This window comes from Branchiostoma belcheri, unplaced genomic scaffold, assembly GCF_001625305.1.
Source record: "Branchiostoma belcheri isolate BF01 breed outbred unplaced genomic scaffold, Haploidv18h27 scaffold56, whole genome shotgun sequence".
Lineage (NCBI taxonomy): Eukaryota > Metazoa > Chordata > Leptocardii > Amphioxiformes > Branchiostomatidae > Branchiostoma > Branchiostoma belcheri.
The window spans coordinates 2,081,342-2,098,623 of record NW_017804198.1 but is presented as its reverse complement, the minus strand read 5'-3'; the positions used below and the strand labels follow the sequence as shown (position 1 = coordinate 2,098,623).

Here is a 17,282-nt window from a genome sequence, read left to right as displayed (position 1 = left end):
CCTCCTCTTAACCGTTTAACCCCTGCCCTATCCTGCCAGGTCCCTCCCTCCTGTCACGTGGTGTAGTTGATGAACAGGTTAGACCGTCCACGTTAGTCCTTCAGTTACTCTCGTATCATCACAACATTTCTGTTGACCAGAAGTTAGTAAGGTCAGGGTCCTGCCGCCAGAGTTAGCGTGCGTTTTGCTTCATTGCGACAGCAGGAAGCGTCTTGACGCGTAGTTGAGGTCGGCAGCCCTGTCTTAAAGGACTCCGGGAGAAAGTTGTCGCCATAAGTGAGAGTGCTTAAGTCTGAAAGCCTCCGGCGCTTTGGTGGGACACAAGATGGCTGGCACCCGGAGTATCATGTGGGACGGCTGGGCCCGCGCGCCTAAAGCCTGTACCGTCTGTCAGCAAGTCTCCGAGCACCCCTTCACCATGACCTGTAACCACGTCCTGTGCGACACGTGTCTGGGGGAATGCTCCCGCGGCAGGGGGAGGACCAACTTCAAGTGTCCGACCTGCCGCCGACCGGTCAGCCTCGGCAGGGCAGCTCTGTTGTCGTCGTCTTCACAAGATCACGACGTCGATCGTCTGAAAGGCGAGAAGATCGTGCCGGTGTCTCAGACCCAAGAGAAGCCACAGATGCCCGACCCCGATGACCTGTCGGAGAAGCTGAAGAACAAGCGGCTGCTGCAGCTGGATGAGAGCAGCTGTGACGACCACCTGCACGAGGTGTTCAGGTACTTCTGTCTGCGGTGTGACCGGCCCATCTGTGAGGAGTGTCTTCTGGGAGATCATAACGAACACAAGGTGGCCCGACTGCAGGACGTCAAACAGCAGATCAGGAAACAGGTCAGAGTCCGTTCATAACCGTCGTACGATAGGTAAAGTCCCTGTCACACATAGCCGAATATGGCCGAACTCCCTCCAACATGGTTAGGAGTAGGTCAGGAGCAAGGTCGAATGGGTCGGTTGGTGTTCGGACATGGTTGGCTGGTGTTCGGAAGTAGGTCGGGGCGTGATTGGAAGTGAAATTTGAATCAAATTTACTCAAATTCACGTCAATTCGTACGGAAAGGTGGGCGTTGTCTAAATCTGGTCACGCTATTCCCGAACGTCAGCCAACCTTGGTCGGCTGTTGTTCGGGGGGGGGGGAAAGTTCTGAATGTGTGACAGGGACAACACAACACATTGATTGAAGACACTCTTGTGATAGAACCTTTAGTATATGTATTAGGAGACTTGTTCCTATGGTTCACATGCTTTTCCTCTCCAAATTTTGGTTAACTACAACTTGATCATGAGTAGTTGGACCGTTTTGGGTAGCTTAAAAGCGTGTTTTGTATATCTCCAGAAGTGTATTTTTGCATGGCTTAAAAATGTGTCTTTGCATAGCTTAAAAATTTTGGGTAGCTTAATTGTGTGTTTTTGCGTATCTGGCTTCAACCAATCGGACTCTTTGGTACAAAAAGTGTAAAATATAGGATAGCTCTATATACTGTTGTGGACAGGCAAACTGCCCTGCGGCTACAGGACGTAGGAAGTGTGTGATTAAGTATGTTTACATCAAGCTCGTGGGTGTGGCATTGCACCAGGATGCATGGATACAGTGGGAATAACTTAAAAATATATCATGTCGCCAATAGGGTTTGACCAATCAGTACCCCGCATTTTACATTGATTATGAGATCATAACACCATTGGCCAGCTAGCAGCAGTATTTTATGGAGTACCCCCTCCCCATTTCGCCATCCCCGGGGCGAATTTTCTACCGATTTGGTCCACCAAGACAACCTGGCCAGCGATTTCGTGTCCCCACCCCGCCCCCTCCAGCGATTTCACGTACTCTCCAAGCAGAGGTTGTGGGGGAATGATCGTTAGCTTTTCATCTATGGCCGTTTTTTGTCGCTAAGTCCTTGTCCTTCCCTGCCTTAAATGGATACTGCCTGGCCAAATTGATACTGTTTTTTTTTGCCTCCGAAAGGGATCTGCTTGGAGATTAGATTTCTCCCGCTCCAACTCCCACCATAATCTGGTATTTGCTCGCAAACTTCAGTTTTATTAAGCACGTTGCAAGTACACAAATTTGATGCATAATTCTAAACATAGCATTACGCTGTAATCGGGGAATTGGGCTTGATTTATATTTTGAATCTACGACAAGGGTTCGGTTGAAGTATTCCCTGTTGTTATGCTATAGACCGAACAGTCTCACGGTTTGACCTACAGTGAAACGGGTTTGGGGATGACATATACGAAGTACCTTATAGTTGAGAAAACAGCAGATAATTATGGCCACTATGGTATACCTATTTTTCCCTTTTTACCGTACATGCAGTCAAACTTCGGGAAGAATTATCAAATAAAAGAAATGTATTTCGAAGAAGCATTTCTCATCAGCTCACAGGAACGCAAAGTTGAAAGAGGTCATCTTTTGCGCTCCACAGTGGAACGCTTCGTGACTTAGACTTGGTTTTAGGTATGAACAAAATAAGGCTAGTCAAGTGTCAAGGCTAACGTCTCCTAAGATATATATTACAATTATAGTCTTAAGGTGACATTATTCATTATCAAGAGGAGTTGGTGACAGGAATAACGGATAAACCCAATAAAGGAAACATAAATGGAAAGTACTTTCTGATGTTCAATGCCATTATGTAACGTTAGGACGATAAGAAAGTCAATTTTCTGGTCATTTCTTAACAAATTTGAATGAATCATACTCCAATGCAAATGAGGAGGTTCCAAAACATGACACCATACGAGTGTGTTTAAAGCCTGGAAACACAGATGTCAGTCATTTTGTTTACATTCTGGTATTTTGTGAGTGCGCCTTGTCTGGGCTGTTTTAGCGGCAACCATAAATGTCAGAGATGTAAGATAATTGCACAAATCTTTTGACACAGATGTACAGTACTACAGTTGCGTTTGTTGAAATCTTTCAGTTTCAAGGAGAATAAGTTAAATCTGGCCATGCATAACACCCGCCTTTTCTCGTTCCTTTTTCGTCATAGACGTAAGCATTAAGCGACTTGCAAGAGCCGACCGCCTGTCCAGTCTTTGCATATGACGACCGTGTGGTTTTCGCGTGTGTCGGAAAACGTTTTTTGGCAACGTTTCAGGGAGGAGCCTAATGGTACAGTATTGTGTGCAGTTTGCAAGAATTCTAGGAATGATACAGGCATTTTGTCTACAGGCATGGAATGTCCACAGGCACGTCTCTGACCCACATCTATGCCCACATTCCTGGAAACCCTTGGGAAGACCTCTCTTCCCCGGATGGCCCTACTTTCTGTGACTCCGGGGCTCGTTCACTATACACTCAGGGGAGGAGTGCGCTGTATCTGTCTAGACTTACACCAAAGTCTTCATCAAAATGATGAAATGATGGCAGTGCCATGCAAACAATAACCCTAACAGCAACAACCGTCGCCATGGCAATGTATGTTTTCATTGCCAGTCTTGTTTGATGAAATGTTTTATATAGCTAGCGAGAAATCTTGATGGAATCGGTCAGTTTGCCATTGATTTCGACAGCAGGACTGTCTTTGCGCAACGCAATATAAAACGGTGCCGGCTGGGTCCCTGTAAGTCAATGGAACAGACTGTTGTAAAATAAATGAAAAGTTTTGTTCTCTGTCTTGTCGCCACGCTTTTTGTATAAGAAGACCACTCGTCTAAGAAGACCATTTTTCCTCGGTCCCTTGAGTGGTCGTCGTAGGCAAGTTTTACTGTAGAGTTCCCCTTCTAATGTTTTTTTTATTGTCCAAACAGTACCCGTGCAGTCGCAGCCTTTATACGGCTGAATTGATGCAGGGTATCACATAATAATCAATACAAATCACAACAATCAAAATTATGATAATAATACACAACAATCAAATAATACACATATTTGTTCCACAAAGTTTTGTGGAACTGTCGTAAGGGTCTGTGCGGCTGCCATTCGGCGCCACCAGGTGACCTCAATACAGCTTTCCCCAACCGAAGTTAGGTAGCCATTCACACCTGGGTTGAGTGAGGAAAGGCGTGTAAAGTGCCTTTCCCAAGGGCACAAGTTCTATTATGATACTAAACATTATTGACATCTACAACATGGCATGTCGTTCATGTTTACAGATCACTGGTCTCGTAGACCAGAATTCCGGTCGTTTGGACGAGTTGAAGGACAGTCTGGATGTGCTGGGACAAATGGAGCTGGAGCTGGCCGCCGAGAAGGCTGATGCCGAGACTGATATCGAAGAACACGCCCGCAAAGTCACAGAAGAAGTCCAGAGACAGAAACTGCAGCTTCTACAGGAGCTGAACGAAGAGTACGAGAGGGCGCAACAACCAATGAGCAGCGACTTTCACAAGGTACCGCCCCTTAATCTGGATTTATACTGGTAGGGTCTGCTCATTATCATATAGCCGGGTGACGTTGACCAATCAGAAGGCTCCATTCCACATTCCTTATGGCACCGTAATGTCACAAATAGAGTCAAAACCGGGTCTTTATTGATCCCAATCCATACATTAAACAATCCAAAAAATCACCCGCATATGACCTCGGGTGACCCAAACAGAACACGCTTCTGTTCCAAAAAATCCAAAAACAACTTTGTTGTGTTCCAATAGTATTACTGGGGTCTTTGTAGTACAAGTTGGGCTCATAATACTGCACCAAAACTATTGTACCGTGCTTTATTGTACCTCTCGAATATATAAAAGGCCACACAAAGTAATTGTTATAGATGACGTCCTCTGGAGACCCTAAATCTAATGCGAGAGCGCGAAGAAGAGAAGAAGGGCTGAAAACAACAAGATGCCTAGATTTGAAATACACCAAGGGACGACAAATGTTAGGACACACATTGAATGAAAGAACACAGTTCAACAACCAACAATTTTGTTAGTCGTCGTGAAATCAGCAATAAACCATTGAAACAGCAGTTGTCGCCCTGTTCTGTTTCCTTCCCTCAATCACATCTTCACTTAACGTTATCGGTTATCCCAGTGTCGTGACTTTTTGGTTATAGTTACAAGAAGGGGAATTTTCTTTGGGAAAAGGCAAAATCAATGCGTGTGCAGACGCAATCCATTAAATTATTGTTGTGGCCTTATATACATTCAGGAGTGTTTTGCACGATTTTTACCTCCTGTTCCAAACGTAACGTTACCAGGTGTCCACCACTGTCAACGCCTTCGAAGGAGCGAAGAGAGCCGGGGACCGGGGAGACGTCCTGGAGATGCTGCGGTGCAGGAAGCTGCTGGCCGAACTGTCCAGGAAGCCGGTCATTCCCGTCTGCCAGACCGTCAATCACTTCGAGTTCCGGCCGTCTAACCGCCCTGTCGAGCTGGGGAAGCTGCTCGCTCGTCAGACAGGCAGATCACAAGGCCCTGGGTCTGTGCCGGTGAGAGGGCCCTTTGCCGGGGACATCCCTCCTGTGTCGTACAGCGATGAACCGCCGAGTCCGCGTCAGTCGCCTGACATGAATAAACAGAGAATGCTGGATGCTGCTCTAGCAGACATGATGTCAGAGCCAAAGTCGTCAGACGAAGTCCACCAGGGAGTCGCTCCCGGGTCTTTCAACAGACCGCCGGGACCAATGGAAGGGGCTCCTCCAACTTACATGAATGGTACAGCCGAGCCGTTCAACGCGGATGTTGTAAACAGTGCTCCTCCCCCACAACACCCGCCTCTTTCACAACAACAACAACAACAACAACAACAACAACAACAACAACAACAACAACAACAACAACAACAACAACAACATTCCCCTCCCCCGCATCTCCCCCCTCCCCCACCGGAGCGGCAAGTGGTGCCCAGCCCGCCGGCGCTCCAGTTCGGCAGCCCCGGGGACCAGCTGGGGGAGTTCACGGATCCAGTCCGTGTCAGGGTGTCGGAAACAGGCGACATCTTCGTCCTGGATCGTAAGAGAAAAAGTATCAGCGGCCGCCTCCACAAGTTCGACTCACAGGGCGCGCTGCTGAAAACGTTCGGCACGAGAGACATCTACCCCGTCTCGTTTGTGTTGAACAAGGACAGGACATTCTGCATTATGGACAACGACGAAGGGGGCGTCATCATACAAAGGTACTACTTGCCCTTTTGGGCACATGTTTCATTGGCACTTTTTAGATGTCTAGTCTCCTGGTATTTTCCTAAAATTTGTACAGTTTGTTACAAGAAAAAAAGACAAATTCTAAGGAATATACTCCAGAGCCCTGGCGACGGTGGTTATTTGTTGAGTAAACTGTAAAATGTGTTCAAAGTGGGTTCTGTGTGGGTCCAGGGTTCTTACCTACTGCTCAGAGTACATATCATTAGGCTCGCACCTGAGGCGTCGCCAAAAAGTGACAACTTTCTTTATACATGGAGTCAACCAGATCCCATGCTTTACATCACTTGTAATTCAAAAACAGTGTAGGATGTTTGAGTGTGTACAGGTACAGTGTAGTGTTGTGTTGTTTGATTGTGTACAGGTACAGTGTAGTGTTGTGTTGTTTGATTGTGTACAGGTACAGTGTAGTGTTATGTTGTTTGATTGTGTACAGGTACAGTGTAGTGTTGTGTTGTTTGATTGTGTACAGGTACAGTGTAGTATTATGTTGTTTGATTGTGTACAGGTACAGTGTAGTGTTGTGTTGTTTGATTGTGTACAGGTACAGTGTAGTGTTGTGTTGTTTGATTGTGTACAGGTACAGTGTAGTATTATGTTGTTTGATTGTGTACAGGTACAGTGTAGTGTAGTGTTGTTTGATTGTGTACAGGTACAGTGTAGTGTTGTGTTGTTTGATTGTGTACAGGTACAGTGTAGTGTTATGTTGTTCTATTGTGTACAGGTACAGTGAAGAAGGTGATCCCATCCAAGAGAACGTCTTCAGTCCCAGTGGCGGGAAGTTTAAAAGTCTCCGTGACGCCACGTCTCTTCCTGACGATGAGATCGCGATTATCGACAACGCAGGGCTGGTGTGTGTCATCAACAGTCGCGGGGAGGAACAGAGACGCTTCATGGTACGTTCAGACGTCAATGAAGGTTAGACATCCAGGTACAAGAAAAATTGTAACTCAAGCGAATAACAAGTTAGCAATTGTTTCTTGCAACTAGTCTCTACCAGACTTCTTTTGCAGGCTGAATAAATCGTAGAAATCGGCCTAAAAAGGTTATTAATTGGCCAGAGAAGGTAGCCGGCCATCGACGATCAAATTGGCCTGCAAGTCGGTCAATTTTTAGGTCGATTTCTACGATATATTCAGCCTGCAAAAGAAGTTTGGTGTAACTGTCAATTGTCTCAGGTAGATTTTGGAAACTGTCAGACATGTCAAGTACAAAATGTAGTATTCACTACTTTTCGTTAGTGACTAACGACATCTGCAGCAACAGTTATTTACAAAAAAGAACTATGAATTAACAAATAAAGATGTTGATGTTGTTGTTTTGTTCACAAATTTGCAATAAACTTTTCATTAGCAGTCGAAGGTATACGTAGTTTTAGCATGTACATGTATAATACACTGCAATTTAGCTTCAGGGATACGATGCTGTGCTTTTTCGTGTGTTATGTATTCAATATGTAATAAACCAGTTCATCTCATCTCATCTTAAATCTTCCCAATCCCTCAGGTCCACCCAGAGAACAAAGTCAAGCGCCGAACGTCCTTCGGAAGCAAGAAGAACCTGACCCGAGGGGATTTCTACCTCGGCAGCAACCCGCAGAACGGAGACATCCTGGTGGCCTCGGGCTTCGACCACTCCGTCAGGGTGTTCGACAGCCTCGGCAATCTCCGTGTGCAGTTCGGATCAGTCGGGAAAAAGGAGTCCAACCTGAAGAGTCCCAAATGTCTGTGTGTGGACAGGGAAGGTTATGTTATTGTAGCCGACTCTGGCAACTCGCGAGTGTCCGTGTTTAACGAGCGGGGACGCTTTGTCGGGCACGTCGGGGTGCGGGCGGGCGGGCTGGACAAACCGTACGGCATCGCGCGCACGGCAGACGGCAGGGTCGTGGTGTCTGACACGGGGAGATGCTGCGGATTTGTGTTCAATTACCAGTAATGGAGATGAAGTCACGCTGTACAATTTCAGGGTGGCAAAACAAAACAAAATAATCCCTCCTACTATAAAATTGCAACATTATGTAACCCAACACCAGTTACCATGGTGAGGGACGTCAACAAATCAGGTGCTTGGCCAGGTCGGAGGTCAGTGTTTGGAACGGAAGAAGAAACGTAGCAAAAACAATATGTTTTCCTTCGGTAAACATAAATATTCTAGATGAGGAGAATCTGTCTAATATTGAGATTTACTCCCATTGTCAGCACTTTTTCGTCATTATTTATTTATACTTGAAGCATCTGAAACAGCCCAGTAACAAACTACGTCTCTTTATCTTATGGGCACTACTCATGAATAGCTAGAACCAGCCTACGATACAAAACAAGCAACCATTTTTCAGCCACATCGTATTTTGCCTCACAGACAATATCAATATGCTATGGGATAGGATTGATGCAAATACACTAAAAAGAATGACCAGAAAATTGACATTGAAAATGCAGTTTTGCTACATTGTACATTGGGTGCCTTTAAGGTTACCGTTCCACTGTAATACCTCATAGGAACGTAAGAATCTTGATTTTTCTATCTACAACTCCCGACATGATGATGATGATGTCAAATTAGAAGCGTCGTCTGAAAATAGAATTGAAATGCCATAAATAACAGCATCCACGTTCCACACTCTTCAAATGTAATGGTTGCTGAAGTGTCCTGACATATTTGTCGTGTGCATATTCATTCCAAGCTATATATATATGTATTGTGCGAGGAGGTGGTTAACGATTTGTGATTAGGCCACAGCAAGTAATTTTTATGGATGACATCAGCGCGCGCATTAATTTTCGCCTGATTTTGAAAAAAAAAAGAACAAGAAATTTGTTGCCTTTTGACAGTGGTCACCATGCCGAAAATGGGGAAAGATGTCTGTTGCCATGCCGGAAGGTGTATGGCAGATAACTATAAAGAGAGGAGACAAGAAAAGGCTCTGATTTAATGTTTTGTTTCTTACTTTGATGCAGTGACATGTGACGTTGGCTGTATATATGTGATGTTCCCACTGAATCAACACCAATGATTGAGTCAAAATTTTAAAATGTAGGAACTTTGTTTTTTTTTCGGCCCGCCTTGTTTGTTTTCGCCCGCTCGCATTAGATTTGGAGTCTGTGGAGGATGTCATCCATAAAATTTACTTGCTGTGGCCTAATACAAGTGTATCATCATATACCGGTGGTAACGTGAGCGCCCAGTGGCGTCAAAAGAACAATATTCTGTGGTCTGTTTTGAAAAGCGGGAATATTCCTAAACCTACCCTGGTTCTTACTTGTCAGTTATTATACCACAGGTGTATGTTTTATATTTATCGTTGAGTAACACTGTTAGCAATACGTATGTTGAAAATAAGAATTACGATGTAATTATGGTGATGTGGTGATGTATTTATTACCAACGCAGGTGCTATTTATAAGACAATAATAATAAACGGACATTGGTATCTTGAAAAAATGTTTAGATTGTATTGAGGTATTTTTAAATTAAAATATTAAAATACCAACGCTGGCACTATTTTAGTAAATAAATGGACAACTAAGGGGCTAATGTCTTGTCTGGTTCGATGCCTGTGAGTTCTTGTATATCTGACAACCTTCTATATTTACACCATGGTTTTGATTTTTGCTAAGGCCACACCGCCTTAATTTTATGGATGACATCCGCGCGCGCATTGATTTTCGCCTGTCCTAAAAAAAATCACGTCCACCGAGGCTCTGGCCTGGCCCTAGGCCTGGGTAGTTCATGGTAGTTAGCGACATACGGAGCCGGACACCCAGGTTACCGAAGCTCCACGACTCAAGAACTCATATAAGTACAGTGCCGATTCGTAAATTCCGCAAAAAGCCATAACGTGCTGGCTTGTCGTATACGTCGCTAAGTACTGCCGCAAATCCACAATACCAGCTTTGTATTCCTGTGGTTTAGTGGCATTTTTATTTTTGGCCGGAATTTTTTTATTCGCCCGCGCGCACTAGTTTGGGGGTCTTCAGAGGATGCCATCCATAAAATTAAGTCGGTGTGGTCTTAGCCCATGCAGGTGTTGATGGCTCCAAGAACAGGTATGTTTCAACGACCTGCTTTCGTACTGTATGGAGTACTTTGGATATTCACTTGTGTCATTTCTATTTTATTCATTCTTTTAGAATAGAATTCCATTTTTTTTTCAAATCAACCAGTCAGTGACGGATCACACGAAATGAAATTCTCATTACTCGTCCAGAATTTCAGACAGCATTTGGGGTCGTGTGGCGTAACTGGTATTTGGTCCAGACCAGAGGTCTTGGGTTCGAATCCCGCCATGTCACCGATCTTGTGCCCTTGGGAAAGGAACTTATGCACGACTTTCCTCACTCCACCCAGGTGTAAAAATGGGTACCTGATTTCTCTGTATCTGTATTGCCGGTATAACAGCCTTTCGGCGTAACACACCAGCTTCGCAGGCACGCGGTGCGGTGGCAGCTGGCTATATTACACCGATCGACTTGTTACACCTAACCCTTGGACATCTAACTCTAGACAATGATTAAAGCGATCTAATGATAATGCCCCTACTGTACTTGGTGATACTAGTAGTTCTAGGAAAGAATGAATTCTTGAACACCTCAATCCTTGGTTGATAACTCTGGTACTTGAAGGCATGGCTATTTCTTGTTCTCTTCTGGGCTGGTATTAGGTACTTAGTAGTTGGGACATCCACCAGTTTATTAGTCATTTTGTACATCATGCATAGTCTGGACATTTTTCTTCTGTCTTCCAGTGAGACCCACTGTAGGTTTCTTTCATTTCCGTGACGCTAGCACCTCTTTCATACAGAATCTTGCAGCTTGATTCTGTACCCTTTCCAATTTGTCTTTGTCTTTCTTTGTATATGGATCCCATACTGTCGCGGCATATTCTAGATTCGGTCTTACAAGTGACGTGTATGCAAGTGATTTTACTTGGACATGCCCACAGATTACGTAAATTTGATCACTCCCAATGTCTGTTTCGCCTTCTGTTGGGGAGGTAAGAGACAGGGGGAGGTAAGGGTTGAGCTCTAATACTATGCTCTAAACACCGTGGATAACAACCCACTGTTCCTAGGGTCTCCAATTTCCCAGGGAGTATCTCCACCTTTATTCTTGGAGACTGCAGTGCTAAATATAGAATTCATTGGAATTTTATATAATTATTTCGTAATAGTTTCGAACTATTTGGAATAGAGGAATATCTAAAAAATGAGAATCAACATTTGAATACATTTGAATTTATTTACATATACAGCATTCTAAAAGTGACTATAACAATCTCTTTAGTAATATCTAGATATATAGAATAATTTACAAATATGTGTGATTCCTTTCACTAACAGCAATATGTTCAAATATTCAAAACAGTTTCAAAATAGTTGATTCGGATTATTGGTCAATAATAACGGGTCAATCTAATCTTTTTCAATCTAAATTGTCTATTTTTTATTTCACTGCTGGACTATAATGGCTCTTTTGTGATAAACAACTTATACCTGGCCCCAATACATAATACCGCGTACTTTAAGCCATTGACCCAATTAGAAAGATGTACAAAATGTTGCAAATAATGGAAAATACAGGGAGTATGCTGTTACCATTATTCAGTAACTATAGAAAATATCATATTCCTCATCATGGATCTCTCTCTCTTTTTCTTTTTTACAAAACTGGGAAAATGTTACAAAGGTTCAAAATGCGTTGTTCACAAGGTTCCTACACTATATGGGCTCTATTTGACAAATTATAACAAAGAATTGAAAATATTCGTAAATGAAAACGAACATCCTACGTTTACTCGAAGTTAATTCGTAAAATCTTGTTTTCTCACCTACTTATCTGAAGGAACAAGGAATTTTGAACTAACGGCAACAAGATGGTATAGTAAAATGTGTACTGTGAAAAAGTACAACAGATTCACGTTGGATATGTGATTATGATAGTTTTCTACTGAGGAAATACACCTAAATACAGTCCCGGATGCTGAACGCCATTCACTCATACACATACCTGTCCCTGGTGCTGAACAGCATTCACACACACACACACACACACACACACACACACACACACACACACACACACATATACACACACACACACACTTGGTGCTGAACACCATTCACACACAGGTACACACAGCTGTCCCTGGTGCTGAACGCCATCCACACAGGTAAACACACTTGTCCCTGGTGCTAAACACCATCCACACACAGGTAAACACACTTGTCCCTGGTTCTGAACACCATTCACACACAGGTAAACACACCTGTCCCTGGTGCTGAACACCATTCACACACAAGTAAACACACCTGTCCCTGGTGCTGAAAACTATCCTTACACAGGTAAACACACCTGTCCCTGGTGCTGAAAACTATCTTTACACAGGTTAGCATATCTAATATTGGTTGGTTGTTGGTGAGAAATTGATTAAACGTCAGTACTCTAAAGCTATTTATCAATATTGTAATCACAGATTAACCACAGGAGATCTACAAATATCGTGTACTAGTTCACGCATCACACAGATATTCTACTAGGCAAATCGTGCATGTCTATTCATTGTCTAAACCTAAGAACAACAAGGAATAGAAGATGTTCTCCTACAGACCTGTAAGGTTGTGGAATGCAATAACTCACGTTATGGTTACGTCATAAAAATGATTTAAGTTAAAACTTTTCATCCAACACAAAGAAGTTCTCTCACCTAGAGCTTTCGACCAGTCACTCTGGTCTTCTTCAGTAGACTGAGCTGACCCAGTGAGGATTGTCACGTGGCTTCTTTGAAGTGTGACGTCAACACTGGGTCAAAGGCATCCTGTAGACTATGTCGCCCCCGTCGCGGTTGAGTCTTAACTTTTAATATATAACTACCAACACAGATGAACTTTCATAATAGCAAAATGTGCATGAATTATTGACTTGCACTAAAATTTCAATAACCATACATAACTCTAACTCTAATGTATTTCTAAAGTGTCCCCAAAGTTCTCAGACACACTTCCACACTACCATACTACTTTCAGTCTATATCTGATGTGAGGAGGTTTAAGAAAATGACTGGTCAACTTTAACAACTTAATGCCTTGATGATAATGGTTTATATTGTAATAGTTTAGAAACTTCAGTTACTCATAACTTTTATAACTCTGATCCAACCTCTGACACATTGAATACAAGATGGTGTCTCTACCAACGAAATGCATATCAATCCTTGTCACTTTCTTCTGTTGACGTCCGTCATTTGCGTTCATTGTTGGCAAATATTACACCAAATAGCCTTCTGAAGCACTTTAACAACTAAAGTACTTAGTATTACGTATTACTAGTACTTCAATCAATTCTGAATACAATGGAAATGTATATGCACCAAGACAGAACACTGTGCACTAACAGGCAATACCTACCTCTGGTGTTAAACACCAACCAAACACAATAGACACATCCGTCCATGGTGCTAAACACCATCCACACAAGTAAACACGCGTCTCTGGTGATGAACACCATACACACACAGGAAAATATATCAGTCATTGGTGCTGAACACCATCAACACACAGGTAAAACATGTCCCTTATACTGAACACCATCCTCACACTGGTATCACACATAGGTAATCATCTATAACTGAATACCATCCATACACAGGTTAACACATCTGTTAATCGTACTAAATAACATCCACAAACAGTTTAACACAAATGTTGCTGGTGCTGAATGTAATCCAAACACATAGGTAAACACCTGTCCCTGAACACCATCCACACACAGGTAACTACACCTGTCCCTGGTGCTGAAAACTATCCACACACAGGCAAACACACCTGTCCCTGGTGCTGAGCACCATCCACACACAGGTAACCACACCTGTCCCTGAACACCATCCACACACAGGTAACCACACCTGTCCCTTAACACCATCCACACACAGGTAACCACACCTGTCTCTGGACACCATACAAACACAGGTTCAAAGTTCTGCACCGGTACTGAACATCATACACACATAAACAGCTAAACATATCTATCCTTTGTGCTGAACACAATCTACACAAACAGATAAACACACCCATCTCTGGTGCTGAACACCACTCACCCACAGGTCCTTGGTGCTGAACACCATCCACACACAGGTAAACGCACGTGTCCTTGGTGCTGAACACCATCCACACACAGGCAAACACACATGTCCCTGGTGCTGAACACCATCCACACACTGGTAAACACACCTGTCCCTGATACTGACCACCATCCACACACAGGTAAACACACCTATACCTGATGCTGAACACCATCCACACACGGGTAAACACACCTGTCCCTGGTGCTGAACACCATCCACGCACAGGCAAGCAAACAAACAGGCAAACACACCCGTCCATGGTGCTGAACACCATCCGCACACAGGTAAACACACCTATACCTGGTGGTGAACACCATTCACACACGGGCATACACACCTGTCCATGGTGCTGAACACCATCCACACACAGGTGGACACATGTCCTTGGTGCTGAACACCATCCACACACAGGCAAACACACCTGTCCTTGGTGCTGAACACAATCCACATACAGGTAAACACACCTGTCCATGGTGCTGAACACCATCCACCCACAGGTGGACACATGTCCTTGGTGCTGAACACCATCCACACACAGGCAAACACACCTGTCCTTGGTGCTGAACACCATCCACACACAGGCAAACACACCTGTCCTTGGTGCTGAACACCATCCACACACAGGTAAACACACCTGTCCTTGGTGCTGAACACCATCCACACACAGGCAAACACACCTGTCCTTGGTGCTGAACACCATCCACACACAGGTAAACACATCTGTCCCTTATCCTTGGCGGTCTTATTTCTTGTCATGGTCACCTTTTTAAAACTGGTATATTGAAAAATTATGCACGATTGTAAAACCTTTCTAGAATCATGTACATGTATCCTTCATGTTCTAAAACCTTTCTATAAACATAGGCAAATGTAACCCTCAATATGAGCGTTGACATGTTACAAACTATGATATATATACATAACTTACAATCTGTTCTTTTGATGTTGCAGGTATCCCTTTGAAATCAATTCGTTCCATGTTATTATGTACACAAGTTATTGCCAATCGGATTAACATCTTTATGTCTTTTTTGTGATCGATCCTTCTTGTTCACAAATCTTCACCGACATCTTCCTGCTTTATACCAGAGTTAAACTGGTACACATGACTAACAATATAAATATGGAAGCTTTCAGACGCCATCTTTCTTCACCTGATCTTCACGGTAGTCACGAGTAGTCATGTGACCAAGAGGTTCAAAGGTCAGCACAGATCACGTGACTGGACGAGGGTGTATATGGAGGGTAGTCGGTGGCGGCCTTCGTCTTCGACGACCTGCAGCGCCTACAGACTGAAGACCTCCGTGGGATCCTGTCCAGTATCGTTGGTGTTGGCCGCTTGTTCAGGTCCAGGTGTTTCAGAAGAAGGCGGTCTCCAGGGCATCCTCCGACTGAAGACGTCCTTCGTGGCCTCGCGGAAGCGCGCGTTCATGAGACTGTAGCAGATGGGATTGATGGCAGAGTTGGCCAGGCCCAGGAACAGGGAGAACGGGTAGACGTTCCCGGCAACAGAGTTGTCCTCCCAGTGCTTCCCACTTCGGAAGTCGAGCCACAGAGTGATGACGTAGTAGGGGGTCCAGAACACGAAGAAGACGCTGAACAGAGCCACCAGCATCTTGACCACACCTCGCTGTCGCTTCAAGCCGGATGTGACGACGGCATGGGAGATTCGGATACCTTCCAATCGTGTGGCGTTGTTTTCCACCTCGTCCACGTCGTCGGCGCGCCACAGTTTCTTCCCCACCAGGGCGTTCGCTACGATCATGATGGCGGCGGGGATGAGGAGATGGAAGACGAACAGCGCCACGCTGTACTGCTGCTTCCCCGCGTCGCTGGGCCAGTCTTCCTTACAGATCGTCAGAGTCAAGTTCTCGCTCAGTCCGAAGTCTAACGTGACGTGGTCAAGGTGATTCACGAACAGAAGCGGCGCCATGATGGCCATGGAGACCACCCATATCAGCACCAGGACAGCGATGGAGTTCTGCTTCAGGAACGACCTGGGAGGTTTGCCCTGGTGGGACAGGCTGTGGAACCGGTCCAGGCTGATGACGGTTAGAGACAAGATGCTGCCGGATACCGAGATGCCCTGGATGTAGGGCAGGGTGCGGCAGAGGACGTCCCCGAACATGTAGTTACGGTAGGCCTCCAGGGCGATGTTGGAAGGGACGCAGAAACAGAGGACCATGAGGTCGCACACGGCCAGGTTACCCAGAAACTTGTTAGTGAGGGTGTGCATGCGCCTGGAGCGGAGTACTACTGACATCACTAACAGGTTTCCCGCCAGGCCCACCAGGAAACAGATGGTGTAGAGGACGATCAGACACGCGCTGAGCGGCGTGGAGTACGTGTACAGAAGCTCACTCCGTATGCTGTCCAGCAGTAACCGCTCGTACTTCTCTCTCATGGCGGCATCAAACTCCAGCGGCGCGGTAACGTTCGTGTCTACAGAGAACATTGTTCTGTTCTGCCCAAGTGATTCTTCAATGTCTTTAGCAAGATGGTTTTGTAGTCCCATGTTACACCGTACGTTCACTTCTTCAGATATTGCGGGCAAGAGGTTTGATGTACAATTCTGAAAGAAAAAAGAAATTATGGTAATTGTGATTGGAAATGACAATAAATCTAATAATAAAATCAGTTCCATGCCCCTCCCGATCCCTCTCGCATCATTAGCATACTTTCCAAGCAGAGGTTTGTGTTTGGAGTTATTTTTGGCGTGTTTTTAGGCTTTTTTAATAGAGGTTTCTCTTTTGCACCGGAATTTTTTTTTGGGGGGTGGGAGGGGGGTGTGTGAAAAAAATTCCAGTGCAAAAGAGAAGCCCCAATCAAAAAAGCCTAAAAACAAGATAAAAATAACCCCAAACCCAAACCTCTGCTTGAAGAGTATCATTAGCAGAGTCCTCTGGTCAACTCGTCCCAACACCCTGGTCAACTCTTCCCAACACCCTGGTCAACTCTTCCCAACACCCTGGTCAACTCTTCCCAACACCCTGGTCAACTCTTCCCAACACCCTGGTCAACTCGGCCCAACACCCTGGTCAACTCTTCCCAACACCCTGGTCAACTCTTCCCAACAC

The 17,282-nt window shown here is 44.6% G+C and overlaps 2 protein-coding genes across 2 annotated transcripts; one reads left to right on the top strand and one right to left on the bottom strand.

The window, feature by feature from the left end:
- Positions 1-8,093, top strand: LOC109481540 (tripartite motif-containing protein 2-like). The gene is made up of 5 exons (XM_019784122.1): positions 1-835; positions 4,103-4,339; positions 5,146-6,062; positions 6,812-6,983; positions 7,594-8,093. Exons 1-5 carry the CDS (start codon positions 326-328, stop codon positions 8,020-8,022), a joined length of 2,265 nt encoding a protein of 754 aa, XP_019639681.1. The 5' UTR covers positions 1-325; the 3' UTR covers positions 8,023-8,093.
- A 7,349-nt stretch (positions 8,094-15,442) lies between these two features.
- LOC109481521 (neuropeptide FF receptor 2-like) lies at positions 15,443-16,720 on the bottom strand. The gene is made up of 2 exons (XM_019784097.1): positions 16,496-16,720; positions 15,443-16,186 (listed from the first exon to the last, which is right to left on the bottom strand). The coding sequence occupies exons 1-2, from the start codon at positions 16,718-16,720 to the stop codon at positions 15,491-15,493; spliced, it is 921 nt and encodes a 306-aa protein (XP_019639656.1). The 3' UTR covers positions 15,443-15,490.
- Between the last annotated feature and the right edge of the window lie 562 nt (positions 16,721-17,282).